A 22,652-nucleotide genomic window follows, 5' to 3' on the forward strand; every position below is an offset into this window, starting at 1 on the left:
TATAAATCTTCATATGAACGTTGGATTATAGCCATAATTTACATATTTTATAGTAAATACTTATTAAGTACTTGTCCTATTCCATACTGTATTTTTTGCCTTTGATATTTATTTGATTACATTTTGTTCTAAATTTTTAAATTGCTGCTTAACAAACTCAGTTTCTTTACCTTTAATATCCTCAATTTGTTTAGTCTGAGTGTGTGTTTTTCAATAGATTGGATAACAAGCACTTCAATTTTCTTATACTTAAAAATAAGTTATGGTTAACTCTTTAATATGCTTAGACATTTCTGAAGTTGGATGTGAAGTTTGGTGTATACATCTATATCATATCACTTTCATGTGATATACATTTAACCACGTAGCATTTCTTAGTAATTCCTGTACCTACTCCTATATTGCTTCTAGTTTCTCAGATGTTAAGCTCTAACAATACTTTAAATATTTCTGAGTTACGTGCTTATTCCACTGACCTCTTTTTCCACTGATAACCTAATTACAAAGGCTTCTTATAACTGTCATAACATTTTTATATCTTCTAAGGCCAGTCAACTATATTACCTTAAAATTGGGGGAAGTATTCTTCCCCATTCATTGATCCATCTGAATATCTTTTAAGTGCCATACAATATTTAAGGAGATTTTAGTTAGTGTGGCATTAAAACACAGGGATGCAATCAATTCTTTATAAATTCATGCTTATCTTAGTGAACACTTTTCTGTTTAAAATTCTGGGTGTTTATTTTTAACCATGTGCACACAACCTAAATACAGTTTCATTGTGAACTATTCTGGGGAAAACAGAAGTGCCTTCCTGACTCTCCCCTACCCTGCCACACTCCCCTCCCCAGAGTCACGCTTCTCTTAGAGAAGCCTAGATACATTGTCAATGGATGGAACACTGCAAAAGAGACCACAGATCATTTGGTCCTGTTTGTCATTTTCGTCCTCCAACAATTCCCTAAGTTTTCTCTTCTTAGTCCCCATGACTTGTCACACAACATCATTGATCTTAGGGAGATATGGCTAGATTTAGTTTCTCCCACAAATGCTCAAAATTTAACAGTTTCAACTCAAAATCATAGTTTGGCTTCTAGCAGCAAATCCTTCAAATTTTTGTAATGGCCCCTTTTATTGACAGAGCTTATTAAAGGTCTGGTTTCTTCCCTCAGGTCTCTGTGACTAATCTCCTAGTTTGGAAATAATAGACACATTAAAAGAAGCACAGTAGATCTCACGCTAACTAGAACCTCAGAGTGTTCAATCTTCAAGAATGCTTAAAAAGTCCTTTATGGTGATGGGTCTCTAAGGTGGGGCATATTTGGTTAAAATAAATTATGAGCTAGTTCTGGAGAATTGCTAAGTGACAATTAAATAAACAATAACCTACACATAGTGTAGGCCCTCAGAGATGATTTTAATGCATAGTTTAGTTTGGGTAGAACAAGCAGGATTGCCAAGCGACAAACATATCAAGATAAATTTGTATAATTCCCATGCAGAGTGTCTTCAATATATTAAAAATTTCCTCCCTGAGTATTGGGGGGGTTTTATTAAAAATAAAATGCAATGTCTGTAAAGAAGAGGAGGAGAGATGTTGGTGGAGATTGTCTTCCTGGAGTTTTCACCTGAAAAGTCCACACTAAACTGACCCAAACAAACAATGTTAGCAGATCTGTCCTCTCAGCAGCTATATGCTAAATCCTGCATCCCTTCAATCCGGAAAAGCTGGTCAATCTCAAGATAGATAACGAACAAAATAGCCTGAAGTTTTGGAGTTTAGGGGAGGGGAAAGGTTGATCAAACCCACTTATCGCACTCCTGAGTTTTGAAAGACAGTGGGAAAAGTGGCTCTCCTTGTTAGGGGTGCCCACCCCCTCCTTTCCAGCTGAAGGGAATGCTTTGCTATGCAAATAATGAGTCTGATCTCAGAGGAAGTGAAGGACCCAGGATAGTAAAGAAACTCACCTTTTGGAGGTAAATTAACTCTTTTAAGGTACCATTGAACAAATTACCTCTCCATGCTCTGAAAGTTCTTAGTGCCCTAAAACCCCCAAATCACCTGAGATTGGTTTGCTCTGTTGAGGGTCAGGCCTCATAAAGAGTGAGTCCCACGGGGAAAACATCTTTTGTCTGTCCTAGTTAAGGTACATAAAAGAAGCATGTGGAAATCACTCAGCAACTGGACATTTGTGTTTGACCCCAACCAACTGGAATCTGAAGGCTGCAAGTGTCAAGGTCGGTTCCAAGCCTAGTAACCCAACTGAATAGGTTTCAATTTGAGATTTACTCTGTTTACATAATTCTTCTTCCCTTTCCCATCACCTTCAGTCCCCAAGAAAGCTGGTACGAGAAGTCAGGGCAAGAAAATGAGGGACGCACATTGAGTCCAGTAGGAAATTGTTCAACCAGTGGTTTCAGAGACCTTTAGTATGTCTCTTCTTCTCTGGGTCTTGAAAGAACATATGCTCAAGATGACTAAATCAGGTGGATACAAGTCCTGCAGTATAAAATTTTCTGAGCCGCAGATGTCAGGTAACCCACTTTTCAGGATACTTAAAACATACAAGGAGCATTCTGTTTAGTACTTTAGCACAACATTTAAGTTGAGCCTTAAGAAGTCGGTAAGAACCTTAATGAAATTTGGAAGTGATGCCCATAGCTCTGCAATTATAACTAGGCTGCGTAAAATTACCCAAGGATGACTAAGTTTTATACCCAGCCTGCTTTCACAAAGGTGATCCGCATTAGCATATACGTAGACCATACATTTGAGACGTTAAATGGTAAGGTTATAATATTTATCTGAAATTAAGAAAAATGGAATACAAAATAAAAGCTTTATGAAAATTTGTAAGTATATGAGCAAAGAATGAAAAAGAACATGGAAAAACATGAATAGTTTTAAGATGATGAGGTTATAAGGAAATTTGCTATCTCATAAAAAAATTTTAAACTTCATTTTAATAAAAACTAGAAACAATAGAGGAGGAAAGAGATAGCTGCATCTAAGCAACTGGAATGAGATATTACAATTGCACATTAAATACTTGAGTCTGAACTTTCTGGAGGTGAAGTTAAGCCTGGGTCAGATAGCTCTCACTGACCAATTAAAGAAGGTTGATAAGTCAGTTCTCAAAAGATACACCTTTTTCTACTTTGTAATCCTAGGTGAATTCAAGGGACAATGGGTATAGCCTTAACCATACCTGTTGTTATCCTCGAAAAAGAGCACTTCATTGTTTTTCGCAATAATCTATAGAAGACTAAAGTAAATTGAATTCAGTTAGAAATTCTTTCCTTCTCTCTCTCTCTCTCTCATAATGTCCATGTCTTTGGGCTCTTCCCCTGGGTCCTACCTCAATAACAAACTGCTTTGAAAACAAAATGACAAGGATTAAAAAATTAGCATGAGGCTTGAAATGAACATAGTTGTACATTATCTCAACTAAATCGTGGAGAACTCTGCACAGGATTCAGTCAGTTGCTGACACCAGAGGGACAGAGAAACAATTTCAGGAGTAAATGATAGAGTCCAATGTTTTAATCTCAGTCAGTGTGCTTTGGACCCTTTAGAAAATCATCTGCTGGCCAGGCCTTCAGTTACTAAAACTAAAACTATTGCTGAAGTAATGACAATGAAACTAAGTAAACTAGAATCTACTTGCACCTTGGCTTGGGGATTCAAGGATTTAGGCTGGGGGGCCTTGTTTTTAAATACTTGTTAGAAATCAAGTTATAAAAAGTCGAGAGATCAGTGAGATCTTTTCTTCAGGAATCTGTTGAAACCTATGGAAAGCTGGACTTAAGAAATTCTCATTAGCAACGTAACTCAGCAAATGATTGTTCCATCTTGTCTTTTCCTGAAATTTTACGTTTTTGAAATAAGCATTTCTATAGTAATGAACCCTATAGTATTATATTTTCCGAAGTTTGTTTTGAACTACGTAACAGCATTTATATTCAGGGTTTTTAGAGAATATTTTGAAAAGAAAGAAAAGGCAGAAACAATTGGAACTTGCTTCAGTTAATTCCTTAAGTAAGGTGACTTATGAATGGTAATTTCTAATGACTTCCTCAGTGATAAAATATTCTAATTCCTTTTTCTAGGATTGACTAAATGTTACACACCTTGAATTTTTTATCCTTCAAAATTTCCTGTGGTTTTTAAAAAATATTAGAGCAATCAAAAATTTTTCCTAAAAACAAGCCACTTTTCTTCATGAGTGACCACTGCAGTTTTGACCCGTTTATTTATTCTGCCACTAAGTGCTGAAAGCATAGGGAAATGGGACCCTTGCAATACCACCCAGGCCCCATTGCTAACCACTCAACCTACTTCCAGTTAAGTTTTCAAAATTGTGCTAGTCTGTCGCAAATGGTTCACCCAAGTAATTCTGCATCATTTCTAATTTGACAGTCCACCAATTATCCTAAATTCCTCTAGGTAATGCTAACAACCTTCTGATTCTCAGGTAATGTAAGGTCACCAGGGTTGTTTTTGCATTATTCTTTTCATTTTAAAAAGAGAGTGTGTAGATGTTATACAATTTGCTCTGTGTTGAAGCAAAGGTGTCATTAAGGACAAACAGTTTGGAGACATGGGCCTGAAGCTTTATTCTCCTAGATTCCCCTTGTAACAGTAACACCATGCTGAGCTCCGGCCTTTGAGTGGCGGGTGACAGTAGCAGCACCGGGACTCCCCTGGTCCAGAGCCCCAGAGGAGGTCAGCTGAGGTGCTGTCAGGTATTACGGGCTTGGCATCTCATTTCTGAAAGAAATCAGCCAACTCCACTCATGTACCCCCTAGGCCTCCTCTATTCCCCTCCCTCCCCCAACAGTTGGGGCAGGCAGGGTGGCAGTTCAGCCGGAGCCCCGCTGGGCTCTGTGTCCTAAGGAGGCTCAGAGGGCAGCTGGGGAGCCCTGTCTGCACGTCCGTCCGCCCTCAGCTCCGCTCCCGTCCCGCCCACACCTCGTTCCGTCCCTCCAAGATGCAAGCCCACGGTGAGCTCCCCAATTCCTGCTCTCCACCCCCAAGGAAAACCCCTCAAGATCTCGACCCCTCTTACAGGCGTCCACCCAGGTGAGCTTTCTCCCTGGATTCCACGGCCCTGCGCGGCCGCTTGACCCCGTTCCACAGGAACCGTGCGGACCTGCCTTAGGACACGCATGCGATACTCGGATCCGGCTTCCCCTGAGCACCGGGTCCCCCTGCAATCCGGCGGTCTGGCGGGGGAGCCCTCGGTGCAGCTCCGCGCAGCCTCCAGGTGCACCTCCTGGTCCCCGACAGGGAGGACGCCCCCTGGCGCCCCCGCGGCAGCCGGGCCGAGAGCTCCGGGAGCAGGCGTGGGCGGAGCCTGTCCGCGAACCTTGACGTCCGGCCAAGGCCGGGTGATCGTCGGGGGCTGCCAGCTCCGCTGCTGCCCTGAGCCCTCTCAGTGTGGCGCTGCCCAGCGGCAAGGGGGTGGTGGAATGAAGCACGGTCAAGACAGAAAACAAAGTCAGCAGGTCACCTGGCAGGTTCAGAGTGAATTATGCAACGAAAGTCGGGGAATGTGTGATGCGTTCCGGGGCCACAAACCGCCCCCCTCCGCCCCGTAGCTTTTTTTTCTTAAGCTCCTAGGAAGCCGGTTCCAGTTTAAGGGTTGGGCAGGGATTGACTGAGCAGCTCCTCTGATGTGGTTACGACTTTGTTGAATTCCTCAAGAGTGATTCTCCCTCCCCATCTTTCTTTAAGTAATGGGAACATTACTCTGGGCAAAAAAAAAAACAAAACAAAACCCACACTGGGATGGGGGCAGACTTGATCAAAAAGCAACGACAAGAATCACCCTACAACTTGCATAAGGTACTTAGTCGAGCATTAGTCCAAAATCTAAAATACTGAAACCTAAATTAGATCATCACATACATTCAATTCCTTATCTTCCCGAACCTCAGGACTATGCCTTCAAACAGAATTCAAAGAGTTAAATCTGGCCATAGCTCATTGTTTTTCATGCTAACATTTGTGGCATTAGGACTATTTTGTTAACTAGGTATATGCAATTCACAGAATTTCACGGTAAATTCCCCAGACCAAATATTTGGCTGAACAAATAAACAACATTATCCATTCCTGAAAATAAGCCAGTAGAAGGAGGGGGGGAGGTTCGGGGGAGGGTGGTTGCTAGAAAGTGACCTGAGCCAGGCAGCCACTGGGCTCAGGATTTGCCCTCGGATGATTTGTCCAAGTGCTAGAGATCTGCGGGTTCCTCTTCAATGACACGGACATTTCAGAAAGTTGCTGGAAATCGGGCAAAACAAAACGAGGCTGCCTGAGGGGAACCCTTAATGGGCTTCCCCTAAATGATTTATTCGACCTCCTTACCATTAATCAAAGGGGCAGCGACCTGGGGGGCTAGGGGAGGGGGGAAGTAACCCTCTTTGCAGGGAGTTTTGGAGGAACTGTGGAGTCTTGCTGCCTTTGCCTGGGGCTCTGATCTCCTCTCTCCACCTGTGCTCTCCAGGGAGCTGGGGCTTTGGCAACTGCTCCACTTCTATTTTTATTGGTTTCCACTAAGCTGCTCCTTTCAGAGGATTGTAGGACTTCGGCAATTAAAAACAAAAATGAGTCCTGTTTCACCCACCCCACCCCCAAGAGCACATGGAAGTGTGTGTACATGAATGGGGGGGCACACTCAGCACCACAATGGCCACCACCACTGCCACTCACCCCTACATCCTCATGAAAAGAATGCACTCCTAAGAGCTCATCCCACAGACTGCACGAAGACACTGCTTTTGCCCCAAACCCATCCAAGCCCATGCAGAAGAAAAGCACACACAAGAAATGAGCCCATGCAAGCTAAACTTCAAGGGCATCATTTACTTGCTGGTGGCAAAAAAAAGCAAAGGTCTCTCCTCTGGTCCTCTGAGGCCCTATATCCGTGTCCTTCCAGAAATCCATTTCTCTGCCTCACTGGCAGCCCTGAACTGAGGGAGACTGCTCAAGCACGTTAGCATTTTCCGTTTTTAGTTTGGTCAAAAACTGAGCTTTGTCCTTGGAGAAACCCTGGCTCAGAACATCGCATCCACCAGGTGTATCACTTTCTGCCCAGCTCCAGGGAAGTGGGGGAGGAGTGGCACAGAGATGCAAGGAGAGTTGGTATTTGACTCGAGAGACTCTATACAGTGGGATGCTTTCACAGTGCCCACTTGGAAATTCTGACCCTTCAGTATCTGACCCCATTCCCACCCCCAACCCAGCTCAATCTCTTGGAATTTTGAATTCAATGAAAGCCTTCATCTGGGGAATAGGAGAGAAGGGGGGGAAAGTCCAGAAACACTGGAGAAGTTCTACCATGTGGTATATCAAAATAGTGGTCACCAAACTTTTTGAAAGTAAGGCAGATTATTTATTTTATTGGATAAAACCCACTTCTCAAAAAAAAAAAGGAAAAAACCTCAAAAAACTGTTTAAAACACACACACACGTTAATATGTGAGTGTGCAAATTAGTTTTGGTTTGAAAATACAACATTGGTGCCTGTAATAACTGGAGATACCCTGGGTATCATAAAACCAGAGGTGGGAAGCATTTCCCTAGAGTTGAGACTCTTACCCATCATACTTTGCTGGGACACACCTCTAACAGGTGAGCAAAAACATAGGATGTACAAAGAGCCCAAAACTGAGTCTTTAATCTGGCCTACTCCTTTCATCCCACTGTTTCTCCAAGGCATGTGTCATCCAGATGGGAGAGGATGCCGCGTCCTTGTCCTTGTTAACATTAAATAGAAATGGAAAACAATTCATCCTGGCAATTACCATCCTCCACCATCAGTTCACTTCCTGTCTTTCCAACTTAACCACCTCCAGTTACCACACTCTGACTTCCACAGTGCCCCCAGCCCCACCTTAACAGAAGAAAATCTCATCCAAAAGAGATGGGGCGAAGGGAGAGAAAGGATTTAAGAGAAAAGGAACATAGTTTACCTTTAAAATAATGACTCATTTTATTTTTTTCTTTTAATACGTAGTTATAAATATATTTTGTCAAAATATATGATCAATATGGTCAAAACATTTGCACATAAAGTCATAAATAAGGTCAAGGTGAATGTTTAGATTTTTTTTTTCCTTTTTTTTTGTTTTTTTTGTTTTTTAAGATAAAAGTCCAGCTATAAGGAAGCAGTCTGTGTAGTGTGTGGGTGAGTAGTGGCTGGGACGTGTGTGTGTGTGTGTGTGTGTGTGTGTGTGTGTGTGTGTGTGTTTGTGTGTGTGTGTGTCCCCAAGGAAGGCCTGATCTCAGCGGCACCCACATCCCTCTACTACCATCTCCTGATAATTTTTCAGTACCACCTTGTCATACTCATCCAAGTACAGCATGGAGATGGCGCTCAGTTCGGTGGGAACACAACAGGCTTTGGGGATACTGGAATTGACAGAGTTGACCAGGGTCTGCACAATGGCATGGTTGGTTGAGTTGAGGTGGTCGGCCAGTGGAAAGGGGCAGTCCCCGTGGCAGTAGAAGGCCTGGTAGCCTGGTGGGGCCACAATCCAGTCATTCCAGCCCACATCGCTGAAGTCCACATAGAGCGAGTGGCGCCGGCAGTTCTTATTCTTCTTCCGGGCCCTCTGTGGGTGATGCTTGGGGCTACGCTTGGCCCTCCGGCGTCGGGTCAAGGCATGTCCCCAGCCATCATGGCCAAAGGTGACCAGGAGGGGCCGGAGCTGGGCCCAATCCCCACTCCCTTGAGGTAACGATCGGCTAATCCTGACATGCTGGCCCTGGCGGGTCCGTGTCTGATGGAGGTGGGTCACCTCAATGGCCAGCCCATAATTGGGCTGCTTCTCCCGGGTCCAGCGAAGGACTGCAGGGCTCACATCAAAAGTTTCCCACCGTGTCACATTGTGGTGGACCAGTCTCGTGTCCAGTAGTCGTGTGATGAGGTGCCCGGGCACCACTTCTGCCGGGGGCTTCATAACCTCATAAATGTTTATACGATGAAAGCCCTGCTCCCAGTCAGGGCCCTGGTCCACCTGCTCCCGGAAGAGTCGAAGCTCTGCGGACGAGATCACCTCGTTCTCTGGGATGCTGCTGAGGTTAAAGAGGAAACGAAAAGCAGAGTTTTCGCTGGTCCCTGGGATGTTCTCCAGATGTTCTAGGCACAGTCAGGGAGGAAAAGAAAAAGGGAAAAGAAGAAAAAAAAAAAAAAAAAAAAAGCACATGAGCTATTTCAGAGGCTGAAAAATCAAGAAATAGCTAAGAGTTGGGTGATGAGTGATGAACTCTGCTTATATAGTGGAAGCCTATTTGGGGGAAATAAGCATACCGTTTAATCTGAAGGAGCAGATAAATGGCGCAGCTAGCAAACCAGCGAAGCCTAGCTAGCATTCAGCAAGCACCAAAGACAGAATCTCCCAATCTCCTCTATACGTCTAATAATTTCCATGTGTTAACTCCTTACTCCACCACCATCAGACCTCCCTTTTAAAGCCCTCTTGGCTTTGTGTACACAGTTTGCTTTACAAGTGGTTGTAAAGAAAAAGAGGGGCCAACAGAGCAGAGGCAGGAGGGAACATGCACACAACCACCTTCTGCCTCTTCCACTTTCGAGTATGTTACCAAACATTTCCCCAGCGATCTTGGAAACACAGAGCATGCCTTGTTGATCATGTTACAGAGAGGAAAATAAATTCCAACACAGTAATGATGCTGGTGGATTAATAACTCAGATTTACTTTGGAAAAGAAACATCCGCTAGGAAACATTCAGATCGGATTACAAGGCCCCTATTGAATAAACCTGACAAACACACAGCTGTAATATTAAATTCAGTAGGTGCTTTGGAAAAAAAAAAAAAAAAAGGCAGAAACCCTGGCATAAAAGGCTTTGATATAGCAAAAACACACGGCTGGGGCTAGCCCACGTCTGAGTGGTGTCATTCCCCTTCTCTCCAACCCCTCCCTTCTGTCTCCAAAAAATAAATTCAGCCACAACTCTGAAAACTCCAGAAAGTAAGCAGCTCTGTTCCCCAGCCTCCTGGACTTGGGGCTCGGAGGTAACCTGAAGCCCTCGCCCCCAGAGCTTCCACTGTCCCACCAGGCAGCCCTACTGGCCCTCCCCAGCCCAGACTCCGGGCAGGGACTGACCTTCGTGGTGGAAGCTCCTCACGGTGTTGGCCCGACTGGCGGGGCGCTCGGGATACTCCAGACCGATGCTGTGGATCTGCTCCTCCTCCTCCTCCCCAGACTGAAGCCGGTAAAGATCCCGCATGTAATCCGGGACGACCGCGCTCTTGCTAGGCTGCGGGCGGCGGCGCAGCCCGAACATCTGCAGAAGTGTGGCCTCGAAGTCCCGAAGGAGCTCATGACTCTGCCCTGAGCGGCGTCCTCCCGCGTGGCCCTGAATCTCGGCGACTTTTTTCTTCCCCGTCTCAGGTATCAAACTAGCATGGCTCGCGCCTCCTAGCAGGACTTGGCATAATAAAACGACCATCAGCATTCGGTTACCAGGAATCATGGTGTCTCTGGGGAGGGGGAGGAGGTGGAAGGTTAAAGAATAAATAAACACCGATAACTAGAGAGAAATAGAGATGTCTCTGCATACGCACATAGGGCTAGAGCTAGAGGGTCAAGATGTAACACAGGTCAGAAAGATCAAGTTTGTGTCTTCGCCCTCACACACACCCCTCACCACCAGCTGCAGCCATGCACGGCCTGAAAGTAGGAATTGCCCTGTAATTACTTGGTCTAACTTGTTTACAGTCAAATAACCCCAAATCAGATAGCCTCCATCCTGTTAATCTTTTTTTGTCCCAACTGCTATCTGAGCCATGATCTCAGCTTGGCTTCTTCAAGGATAAACAGTTAACATTGAGAAGGTAAAGAAGGGTGGGGGAGGGAGAATTAAAATGCCATCGCTCTCCTCTCCACTTCAGACCTTCAGCCTCTCTCCCCCTCTCCCTCCACCCCCCTTCTTCCTCCGCCCTCCGAGCCAGAGCCCGACTTCCACCACTTCCAGCTGGTTCGGAGCAGGAGGGAGGGAAAGCAGAGAAGCAGGAGCAGGGTGAAGACACGGGGGAGGCAGGGTCTGGGAGCGGACCGAATGGCTGGAGGGTTTATTTTACTGTGGCTGATGAGTTTGAAATGCCCAGCAAGAAGCATCTGATCGCGCCCTCTCGCTCACTCCCGGGGAAGGGTGTGTGGGAGGGGATGAGTCCAAGAGCGACCTCTGTGAGTTTTGACAAGCAGCGAGGAACTCGCCACAGGGGCACTGGGTGCTCTCCAGTTATGTGGGGAGGGGGGGCCCTTAGCCCCCCGCCCCCGGCTGAGGACCTTCCATCTCTTTAGCCCCCTCTCGCTCCCCTTTCTTGCAACGCACGGATCAGAGAGAGCGAGTGGGAGCGAGGAGCACTTTAAATAGAACCGGTGGGCTCGGAGCGCAGCGGCTGCCCGGCCTAGAAGAAAGCGACAGCGCTGCCAGAAAGCAGAGTGTGGAAGGAAGGTCCGACGGGAGGGACACAAGGCGAGCACGGGTGGGGAGGGCAGAGTGAATTCCCGGGAGGAGGGAAGGAAGAGGTGTCTACTCACTGACAGAAAACAAGGCATATAATAACAGTCCATGATTCTTGACAGCCAATCTTGAACAAACTTGCTGGAAATGCTCAGAGGAGCTGCGGCAGTGCGTTGCTCTGGATGGCACTACGGAATGGCTCCTAAAATGAATATTTGAATATAATGAGACTCTGGCGCAGACAGACTCTGTTTTTCTTCCAGCCCCTAGGCGTCACGTGAGCGCAGAGGCCCCGCCCCACGCACGGAGGAGCCCGCCCTCCCCGAGGCGGGCTGTGAAAGGGCCCACGCGCCCGCCCCCGTCTCCCCACCCCCAATCCCCGCCCGCCCGCGGCCCCGCCCCCTCCTGGAGAGGCCAGCCTCCGCGCCAGCAGCCCCAAACCTCAAGCGGTCCGGGAGGAGCTCCGGGTGGCGCTCTGCGGAGCCCTCGGCCGGTCCCCGGGTGCAGCGCGCGGAGGACGTGGTCCTCGCCTCTACCTGTAGCCTTCGGTGCGTCGGGCTGGGCCCTCGCGCCAGCGGCCTGAAGCCGAGGATCTGGGGGGCACTGTAAGGGCTGCGCCTTTCAGCCCGAACCCAGCTCAAGTGGGGCCGGGATTGGGGGCAGCGGAGTCTCAGCCGCTGAAAGCCACCACTGAGGGTCATTTAAAAAGGAAAGTGCTGAGGGACACACAGACACACGCGCCGCGCGCACCCCACTTCCTCCCCAGGGTCTCCGAGAGGCCAAATATTGCTCCCAGTGACAGCTAGTCACCCCCTGGCGAACGCTTGCGAATGTTCAGAGCAAGTGGGCAGCCGCTTTAGCTCCCAGCCAAAAGCTGCGGACCCTGTCACGCGGGGCCGGAGCGGGAGACGTTTAGGCGGTAATCGGTGTGGGAAAGTGGTGAGGGAGCCGCCGCTAGGCTCTTTCCTCCGGTTCCTTTACGGAGAGAAACTCCGCACCTCGGCGATCCCTCGCCAAGCAAAGCAAATCCCCGAAGAAAGTGGTCGGTGGGCCGTTCAAGGCAGAGGGGCGGACGCCGAAGCGCAAAGCTCAGGGCAGACGCGAAAAGAGGCGTCTCCTCAGAAAGGGCGCATCACATTTTTCAGGTCTCAGTGTCGCGGAGGTTTTACAACTCCCGACCCGGCGCATAAAGGAAATCCCACCGCATTCCCAGGAGTCAAGAAAACCGTGAACAGCTTTCGGCCTGCGCTCGACCTCTGCGTCTGCGTCTCTCTCTTAACTCTCTCTCTCTCCCCAGCTTGTCTTTTTTAAACCACTACTCCTCCCCCGCCACTTCCTCCCCCACCCCCTTCCTCCTTTGCACCAGCTGCAAAGTCGCAGCAAATATTTCTTCAAGAATTTCACCAGCCCACAGCTCAAGGAATTACTGGGATGTCCTAACCGAAGATGCTGCACGCGTGGGTCGCTCAGCACGGGGGGCCTTTTCAAAAACCTGACCCACGCAACTCTGAGTCAGCGCGGCCTGCCCCGGGGTCCCGAGTCCCACGACTCCCGCTGCAAAGCGCACGGCACCCGGCCGCCCTTTCCTCAGGCTGTTCCCAGTTCCTGCCTTGGGTCGCTTCAGAGCTCGAGGGCTCAGGTTGCCGACCTCACTCTCCCCCACAAACTTGGTTTTCTTCTTGGGGGCACTCTCGGGAAGGCTTGGAGGAAGAGGAGTAAAGGACCAAGCGCTTAACCCTCCCTCCGGCCGCGGCTGCCCGGCGCCGCCCGACACCGCGCTAGCCGGGGTGTGGAGGCCGCGGGCGCCGCTGCGCGACGGTCCACGCCCGGCGAGAGCCGCGCCGCTTTTTGAGCGGCTTTGGGTTTTCCCGCTCCCGCGCCACCGCTGGGGCTGACTGCGAAAGGGTTGGGAAGAGCAAAGAGTTTTATTGAGACGCCTAGAACCTTCAAGATGCCCCGTGGGAGGAGCTCCAGAAACGGGCAAAGCACACGGAGAAGGGTCGGTCCCCGCGGGCGAAGGGACAGCGGAAGGCGCGGGCGCCCGCAGTCCGCCGACAATCCTCTGACCCTAGGAATCTCCCAGGGTGCGGCGGGAGCGCGCGCTGCGCTAAAACCCAGAGGCCGGGGGAAGAGCGGGTTGTGTTTCAACTGCGGATTCAGAAGGATTCGTCTCTAATCACATTTTTCTCCCCCAGTTTTCTTAATTAAAAAGATAAAAGCCGAAAAGTACTTTCGTCTCCAGAACTCTTTCTTGAGGGGCGGGGATGCAACTCGTCCTTTCCTTCCTTGCCCGAGTTTTCGCCCAACGCCAAAGTTTGTTCAGAGGTGGCCTCAGTTTACCAAGTCAATGTCTGGGGGTTTTAACGTCTCACAAAGCCTTCAGCCCACAAAACGCGATCCTCACAAACCGCTATCCTCACGAACCATTCACCAAATGGTGCCCGGGAAGCCTCTAAGGCCGCGGGCGCAGCTCCCGCGGGGAGGGGTCCGCAGGGACCCGCGAATCCCGGACACTTTCCCGTCGGCTCTGAGCCGGGAGGGCCAGTAAGAGCCACGCGTCCGCCGTGCATCTGGCCAGCAACTCTCCAAAGGACACGACACCGCAGGAACCTGCGTTTCCGGGGCGGCTAGCATCCCGGCCGTCATCCCTACAGACCCTACACCGTGAAATGATACAGGAGCAGCTGCAAGTCCACGAGAATAGCTCGTGGAGGAGGCGCGCTGGGCAGCAGCGGTTCGCCAGCTTTCAGGGGCTTTCGCCGGCTGGGGGCCGGGTCGGGTGACACTCCCCTAGACGCAGCCCTCCCGCGGCGCGCACGCTCCAGAAGCAGGAGAACCGCGCTCACCACCACGGAACTAGCCCTGGTTAGGTGTTCTCTCCCCACCTCGACGCCCCTCAGTTCCCTCACTTTCTCCGGACCTCAGAGCCACCTCTGCCCTTTCTCTCCTGGCCCTTCCCGCCGGGAAATCGCAAATGCTAATCCACGAGCGACGTGCTCGGCTCAAGACCCCACGGTCTTTCCCAACGACCTCCAACTAAAGGCTTCTCGTCTCTGCTCTTCTCCTGCCCCGAACCTACCAAACGTGGAAATCGCCCGGGGCCACCGGATGGAGAAAGTGGTCCGGGTAGAGGCACTGGCATATATGGAAGTGACTTTCAGCGCAAGCATCCCTACCTCTAGCACCACCACCGGGGGGTGGGGGGTGGGGGGCGGGGAGGGAGCACCTTTTGCCTCGACACAGCCAGAGCCCCCTACTTCTCCCCCCAAGGATGCACCTCAGCCTTCCCCCCCCCCCCCCCGCCCCTCGCCAGGTAGCCTTGCTCACCATAGATCCCTGCAGTAGCAGGCTCGCAAGCAGCAGCTCTTGGGGACCTCTGAACAGCTGCAGCGAACCTGGGCGAGGGCCGAGGACTGGGGCGCAGCAGGCTCGAGACGGCGTGGACGGGAATCCCATCAGGGAGAGAGGCGAGATACTCAGCCCTGATCTGCAGCGGCGTCGCAGGCTCCCGTCCCTCGGCTCTGATGCCAAGCTCACCTAGTTTCCGGGCCGAGCTGCGCTCCCCTTTCCTCCCTCCCTCCCTCCTCCTCTGCCCTCCCGCATCTTCTTCCTCCTCTTTCCCTCTCTCTCTCTCTTTCTTTCTTTCCTTCCTCCTCCTCTTCTCCGGCAGCCCCTCCCTTCTTCCCTCCTCCCTCGCTCGCCTCCCTTTCTGGGATGGGAGCCCCGCCCACATCCTCCCATCCCGCCGCCGGGCCTCGCCTCGCCGGCCCTGGTCCCGGAAACCCAGGCAGCGCCCGAGTCAGCAGCTGCTGCCCAGGCTGGGACGCCGCTGCCTCCAGCTCCGGGAAGCGTTCAGGGCTCACCTGGGGACCACGTGCAAAGGTACTAGAATGCATGCATCGACTAGTCGCAGTACCTTCCAAAAATACCCAGGGGAGTCTGGGCTTCTCTGAGTTTAGAGTAGCTACTGCCCAAACCGATGATTAAAACACTGAGTAATCACCATTTACCCGAGTAATTAGAGATAATGAAACACCTCTAAAATCAGGTTATGGAGAAAGGAGCTGTTGGATTGGTTTAAAGGGAGGCCTATCCATAAACTGTTAAAGAATTTCCAAACGTTGAGAAACAGGCTGTGCTCAGAGCTGTGTGCTTAAAAGAGGTACCAGGTACCTCTTTGACTATTGAAAGATGACTTTCCTTCCAAAGCATTTTTTAAAATGCTTCTTGTGGAAAGCCTTGGTGACCCTCAGAAAGTCAGCCCTAATAAACAGTCTAGTTTCCCCTGCCCCTCCAGACCTCACCCTTTTGAGGACAGAGGTGGCTTGGAGACAGGCTGGGGCAACGTTTTTATAATTGGAAAAGTCTGTTTGTAACTCATAAGTTCTAAGAACCAACAAGGCAGTTATTTTTGTTATTGTTATTGTTGTTGATTTTTGATGTTGGTTTGTGGTGCTCCTAGGAATCCTTAACATCAGCAAACTGACATTCTAAGGAGGTAACAACCACAGAAGCAACAACCTTTTTGGCCACAAGGACACAAGACAATATACCCTTTGGTCTGTTTTTAAAGGAAGAAAGAAGATGAAGAGTTGGGCCTTTCCTACAAGAAAGTGCTAGTAATCATATTAGCAGGGAGGGGGAATGTGTGGCTTTATAAACCTTCCCAAACAGCAGCTAATTTCACACAGTGCCTCTGACTGAGCAGTGAGGAAGATATCAGCATCATCTCTCTGTTTTACAAACACCAAAGGGGAAGGACAGCCACCTTAAAGGGACTTGCCCAGAGCCCTGAAGTAAATCACAGCCTCTGCTCTCGAGTCCTGAGCTACTTCAGCTGCAGGGCAGGGCTGAGGGTCACCGCCCTGAGCTCCAGGTAGCCGGGGGAATACCAAAGGATGGAGCATTTTCTGTGCTGGATTTCTTTCCCTGGGATAGATATTACACTTCACTGTCTCAAGCAGGGCATTTAAGTCTTTACTTAAAAAGATACTGGTCCAAGGTAGCTCTTCTGTAAAAACTACCTTCACACACCTCCAATATTTATAAAACAGGAATTACTTACTGTGTGGAACACAGGTTACAGAGGGTGGGAAGTGCTTGAGATCAGAGAAACAACTGTGAGAGCAGAGCCAAGGTCTCCTGCCATCTTTTCCAAGTTAGGCCTGTGAAGTCTTTTAGCCTAATAATACATCAAGCAAGGGAGACAAGCTGAATGGCTTTGGGCAAGTCCTTTGATTCTCATGGGTCTCAGTTTTCTCATCTGCATAATGAAAGAATTAGGCCAGATAATTTCCATGACCCTTTTCAATTTGAAAATGATTTAAATGTTTAATTGAAAGTTTATTATATTAAACATCAACCTTCTTTCATTTAAATCACTGCTAAGCCCACCTCCTCTAAGAACCTCTGATTAAGCAGGACAGGGCAGTACCACCACCCTGAAAGGATGACTGACAATATACCTCCAGCTTCCAACATAATCAAAATTACATTAACTATCAATGATAACACAAAATTAAAACTCCAATCATTACCTAATGTCCATCCTAGGGCACTAGGCAGTGTGCTCCTTCAGTAAGGAATAAGGACAGATTAAATGTTTACCAAGCCCCCTAAATCAATCACTACTGTTTTAATCATTAACAAAATGTGTTCCTTAATATTTAAACTCGAAAGCAACAGTGATATGCTGTGCTTAAAAGCAGGGCTTTATTTCATTTCATTTTATAGCACCAGATAATAGTTTTTTTTCCGTTTTAAAACCCAAATGTTTTTGGATGATAGCTATTATCTCATTTTGCTGAAGCCCAGATACTAAAGGGGCCACTGGGCCACCCACGTGTCTGTGAAACTGATAGTCCAGGAGTTTCTAATTAAGCCACCTGACATACCTGGTTGAGACCCTGATTATGAATCTTTAGATGTGTGTTGAGAGAACTCAGCTTCAGCTCTCCTGGGACAGCTTTATTTCTAGCCCACATTTTAGATGGGTGCAAACCATCATTATCAACTCCCTTTACTCCTCTTTTTGTTTTTTGTTTGTTTGTTTTTGTTGTTGTTTTTTCCTTTCTCTCATGCCAAAGAACAAATCACTTGTTGGTTAGAGAGCTAAATCGATCACAGCCTAGAGGTGAGAGGTGGTGAGGGCAATCAATCCAGTCTTTTCACTATCTCAAGTTTACTTGGGAATCTTGATGTTTTTGTAGAACATAATATGGCTGGATCAAATGAAACTGTACCCTTAAAGCATATAGATTAGGAGGAGAAATCCATCATCATTCAAGAGCAACTACTGCTCCTCTGCTGCTACTGCTGAATAAAGGGCATTCGTTTGTTGGGCATTCCCTGGAGAGCATCAGGAAAGAGTAGTTGGACAGTGAGCCCTTAGAACAACCTTTCTCAGTGTATGTTCTGGGGACCAAAAGCTTCAGAACAAGGCTGCAGGTGCTGATAAGAATGCAGATTTCCTGGCCTGGCTGCCTGAGATCTGGATCCAGAAATCTACATATTTCACAAGGTTCCCTGATGATTCTGAGTACACTAAAGCTTGAGAACTACTGTTTTAAAAGTCATTTCACTTATATTTTCAGTGCTGATACCACTGAAAGGCTGACACCTAGACATTATTAAACAGGCAAGGAATATGCTTGGCTTGTGCTCTATAAACTGTTAAATGCGGTAATTATAGCATTACTACCTCCAAACACACCTAATAGGTTTTTGCAAGTGAAAAGATTGTTAATCCTATAGGTGTAGTAGTCCTTGCTTCAGGTCCTCGATTAAAAACCACATCAGGTCCTCAAACGTTCTTTGCCGATTGTCTGTTGAAGCTATGGAGGGGTACTTGGAAGAAATTCCCAGCATCATTGCTGACTTTTGAGAAGCAGTAAGATAGATAAATTGGAATTGGAATTATAAGGGATCTCTGAAGGCATTTGCTTTTCTCTTATTAATATTTACCATTTGTCTCATATTTGCTGTCTAGCCCTCATGACAACCCTCATAAAATTTCAGCTCTACAGATGAGAATCTGAAATTTAGAGAGGTTGTGTAAGTTGCTCAAGGTCACGAAGCTAGTAGGTGGTGGCCCCAAAATTCAGACCAGCTCAGTTTGTCTTCAGCTCCACATGCTGAGAGCTGGGCCTGCAGAGGGCTGGAAACCCATGGCCATAGTTTCTGACTAAACACGGCTTGCCCTGGAGGCTTTCCCAAGGCCAAGACACCAGCTGCAGTTCCATCCTTGCAGCTTGCTGTTACAGAGAATTTCAGGATATCTTCCCGGTCCTTAGAAGACAGAACAAAATCAAGACCCATTAGCTTATCTCCTCCTGCTCTTATTACATAGCCCACCTTAAGGCAAGACTTATGTGACCTTCCCTGGGAAAAGGCTGTGATCTTGAGTAAGAGGCTGCTTACCTCTGCTGGGTCTGTTTCCTCATTGTAAAATATGAGGATGGACCAGATTCCTCATAGGTCTTTCTCAGGCCCCAAGATCAAGAAACAATATACTATCTATTAGTTAAAATCATGGTCAAATGGCTTAACCTCCAGAGTCTTGGTCTCCTCATTTATAATCTGAGAATAACAATTTCTATTTCATAATGTTCTTATAAGCATTAAATGAGTTAATGTAATAAAATGGCAGGTACATAAGTGCTCAATAAATATTAGCTATTATTATTTTGCAAAGGTGATGATTATATGAGCAAAGTAGGTGAGAAGCCACCCTGGTATTGAGTTTTATTTACAGTTAGTGATAAACTTTTTAAAGGAAAGGGCTGTATCTCACATTGATTTTGTAATCATTGGTATTGCACATATCTCAGGCATTGACCGAATAAAGCCTGTTTACGTGAATCTACATTCATTGAGTTAACATTCATTATGATTTATGTGTACAGATCTGACCCAGGAACACATTTCTGCCAAGATAACTAATACCTGTCAAAGTAGACATTCATAACCACTGGGAGCAAGGAAATAATAGACTAGATGACATATCCAAAGCATTTTCCATCTCTGATTTTTCTGGTCCCTAACACCTCTCACTTTTAACAATTTTTCTCTATACCTCTTGCTAAAATGTAAACCCATTTCCTTTTCTCTGCTCTGCAGAAGAAATAGAAACCTGATTGCAAAGTTTTCCTTCTCCAAATATTTGAGACTGTTGTCAACCCTTGATATACCTCACTCAAAGATAAATAATATTGGATTCTAATATTTTCTCACGAATAAAACAAAATGTAATACTACTTCAGTTCCTTATGCCTTACATTGTTCTCTTGCTACTTTCTGGAATACTTTTTTTTAATCCTTCAAAACAGACCAAAAATGGACAGAGAACTCTATTGAAGACTCCAGAGAGATCAGATGAAAAGACTGCTTTTATGTCTTAACATGTTTAACATGTGGATGGCAGACAGGGCATGGATATTGAAATTCCTCCCTTTGCAAAGAAGGGTTATGACAAAGAGGATGGGATTGGTACACAATGCAGGATATTTGGCTTCTCCCTGTTTTAGGCTTCCTTTGCTAAAAGATGGTCAGCTGCACTCACCTGATTCTACAGCAGGGATGCTGTTTGGAAATAAATTAGTATGGAATGTAGCAAGAAGGTTAAAACCTTGGAATGTCTTCATTCTCAGCGCACACATCCTTCTCTTTCTCTCCCTGTTGTGCATGAACAGTGTGACCTGGCTAAAATGCAGTGTCACTGTGGGATGAGTTTTGGAGGCAGGAGCAGAGTCCTATATGGACATCAGGCTGCACCAAATGAGTTGTTGTAGTTCCCCAACCAGATGTCACCTGGGCAATACCATCTAACCGTCTCCCCTCACTTCATGCTAACAGCTTTCTATCTAGTCTTTTGCAAGGAAAGTTTTGTCCAAAGGGGTATGTGATCCAAGAAATTGTTATCGTATAAATAAAACTTGGATGTTTTTACAAATAGCTTAAATATATCAAGGTCCTTGGGAGGGGGGTCCTCCTCAAGAATAAAAGTATATTATTTGTAATCACCTCAGGGATTACACATAGATGTAACAAACACTTTTAAATGCTTGTTGATGTTCACTTTGTGAAAACTCATCAGGTTGTATACATGAGATTTGTGCAGTTTTCTATTCGTGTTGTATTTCAATAAGAGTTTACGAAAAATATTCTTTTGAAATGACTTTTTTACAGTTATTTTCTTTGACTACCATTTGAAGCCTACCAGCAAGAGACAATGTTTCTAGGCACCTCAGGTAACCAAGGGGTTGCACAGGGCAAAGCTAGAAGCACAATCTGTAGTCCTGGTGGCCACAGCAGTGATGAAACCCACCTATGGCTTCAGGGAATCCACTCTGGGGCCTCCCAAAGAAAAGCAGTTGCACCAACCAAGGCCTGGTCTCTGGGGACCAGTGCAACCCAAGGTAGAGGGCAAGGTGCTGCTGCCCACTACATTTTTCTCAAGCTGAGGAGGGCAGGAACAACTGGGCCAGAAGAGAAGCTCCTGGAGGCATCTCCTTGTACAGCTCTTCCCCTCCTTCGCATCTCTGGCTGAGAGGCTCAGACTGGGCATTGCAAAGCATCAGTCTGGGGGGTGGGGGTGGGGATGGGGGGAGTCAGGGACCCCAGATGCTTATTTCATAGGATAAAAATGCACTAAGTCCAAAGGAGAGGTAACATCTTCAGAGAAAGAAATAGGGTCTGTCCCCAGATTCTGGGAGCCCTCGGCTTGGGGGATTGGGCTGGGGACGGGAAAGTAATAGAGAAAATGGGGCTCCGAAGGAGCGCCTCTCTTGACCCCTCGCCAAAGCCGAGTCCCAGCTCAGACACAGAGATACGTCTGAAGTGCATGTGACCGGGGTTGCGCCCTTTTCGGACCCTTGCGTCCCCAGGGCCAGGCTCAGAGATGACACAAACTCAAATTCAAGGAGTCAGAGAAATCGGAGAAGGCTGTTGAGAGGGTGAACTGCGGGAAGGGGCCGAGCCGCCTGTGCGGAGCAACGGGGAGCCCGGCTCTCACCTCCTGCTGCCGGAGGAGGCGGTGCGGACCCCGGCAGTGCCGAGCCAGCCCCGGCGCCTCTCCGCTCCTCTCCGGCCGGCTGCGGGCACCTAGCTCCGGCTCCTCTTCCCTCGCACACTCACAGCAGGCGCCGGCTTGGGCTGCCACCCTGAGGAGCTCGGCGCGCGTCCCAGGCTCGGGAGGCTGCGGGGTGCGCCGGCAGGGACGCCCCAGCAAGCGTCCCGGGGTGTCGGCCCAGCGAGGGTGGAGGCCACCCAGCTCCCCGCACCGCCCGGCCCGCGTTATTTTTAGCTCGGCGGCTACACCTTCCTACCTGCAAGAGCTCGCCCCGCTCTCAGACTCGTTTTGCAGGATTTGTGCCCCAGGTGGCTAATCTGACCCACACTCGAATAAACAGCGAAAGCGCGGGCCACGGGGTGAGCCGCCCGCACGGAACCTCCATCCAGCCGCGCGAGAGGCTCCCGAGACGACGTCGACGTCCCGAGACGTCGTCCCCCTTGTCTTGGAGACTCTGGGCCATTCCTGCAGAAGGAGAGAGGGAGGAAAGAGGGGACGGGGGAAGGAGGAGGGAAGGGAAGGAGGAAGGTAGGTAGGTAGGTCCTAAGCGCGGTTCCAGAGACAATTTCGCTCCTCCTGCCTGCAGTTCCCCGTGCGCCGGCCCCGCCCTTAGATTTGTTGGGGCACAGGGTACCTGAGTCCGGATTATACTCGCAAAAAATTAAATCTGGATAGTAAATGTTAAGCTAGCTGACCCCTCCACTACCGGTTCCGTCTTATGACAGGTTGTTCAAGCAGCAGAGTCTGGGTTTTCCCATCAGGTAAGGAAAAGAGTTTGTTTCCCCAGGTGTCTGGGCTCAAGAGATCTGCTATTTCTACTTGCCAAGCCCAGCAGCGGTACCTGCAAATTTATGCAACACTGGGGAGGCGAGATTAATAAGGTTCGGAAGAGGAGGAGCAAGGACCTGGCATGGAGAAGGCCAGCAGCAGGTGTGAGGTTGCTGGAAGGGGCTTCAGATCATCTTTGGTGGAGCAGTGGGTCATTGCCAAACAACCTAGGGGGCCCCAGTCTTCCCTGAAAGAGTTAAAAATGAAACATAGCAAGGTAACTCTGTTACCCAGTACAAAGGGATGTCAGGC

General features: G+C 48.2%; 1 protein-coding gene across 3 annotated transcripts; it reads right to left on the reverse strand.

Moving 5' to 3' along the window:
• Positions 1-7,975: 7,975 nt before the first annotated feature.
• On the reverse strand, positions 7,976-22,014 carry BMP4 (bone morphogenetic protein 4). Of its 3 annotated transcripts, none has more exons than XM_057544351.1 (4): positions 21,829-22,014; positions 11,581-11,705; positions 10,141-10,517; positions 7,976-9,149 (listed from the first exon to the last, which is right to left on the reverse strand). In XM_057544351.1, the coding sequence occupies exons 3-4, from the start codon at positions 10,508-10,510 to the stop codon at positions 8,293-8,295; spliced, it is 1,227 nt and encodes a 408-aa protein (XP_057400334.1). In that variant the 5' UTR covers positions 10,511-10,517; positions 11,581-11,705; positions 21,829-22,014; the 3' UTR covers positions 7,976-8,292. The 3 variants fall into 3 exon arrangements, with proteins under 3 accessions (XP_057400334.1, XP_007192940.1, XP_057400333.1); XM_007192878.2 differs by lacking the exon at positions 21,829-22,014 and adding an exon at positions 14,831-15,129; XM_057544350.1 differs by lacking the exon at positions 21,829-22,014 and adding an exon at positions 12,706-12,773 and having other exon boundaries at positions 10,141-10,464.
• Between the last annotated feature and the right edge of the window lie 638 nt (positions 22,015-22,652).

Source organism: Balaenoptera acutorostrata, chromosome 3 (genome assembly GCF_949987535.1).
Source record: "Balaenoptera acutorostrata chromosome 3, mBalAcu1.1, whole genome shotgun sequence".
NCBI lineage: Eukaryota > Metazoa > Chordata > Mammalia > Artiodactyla > Balaenopteridae > Balaenoptera > Balaenoptera acutorostrata.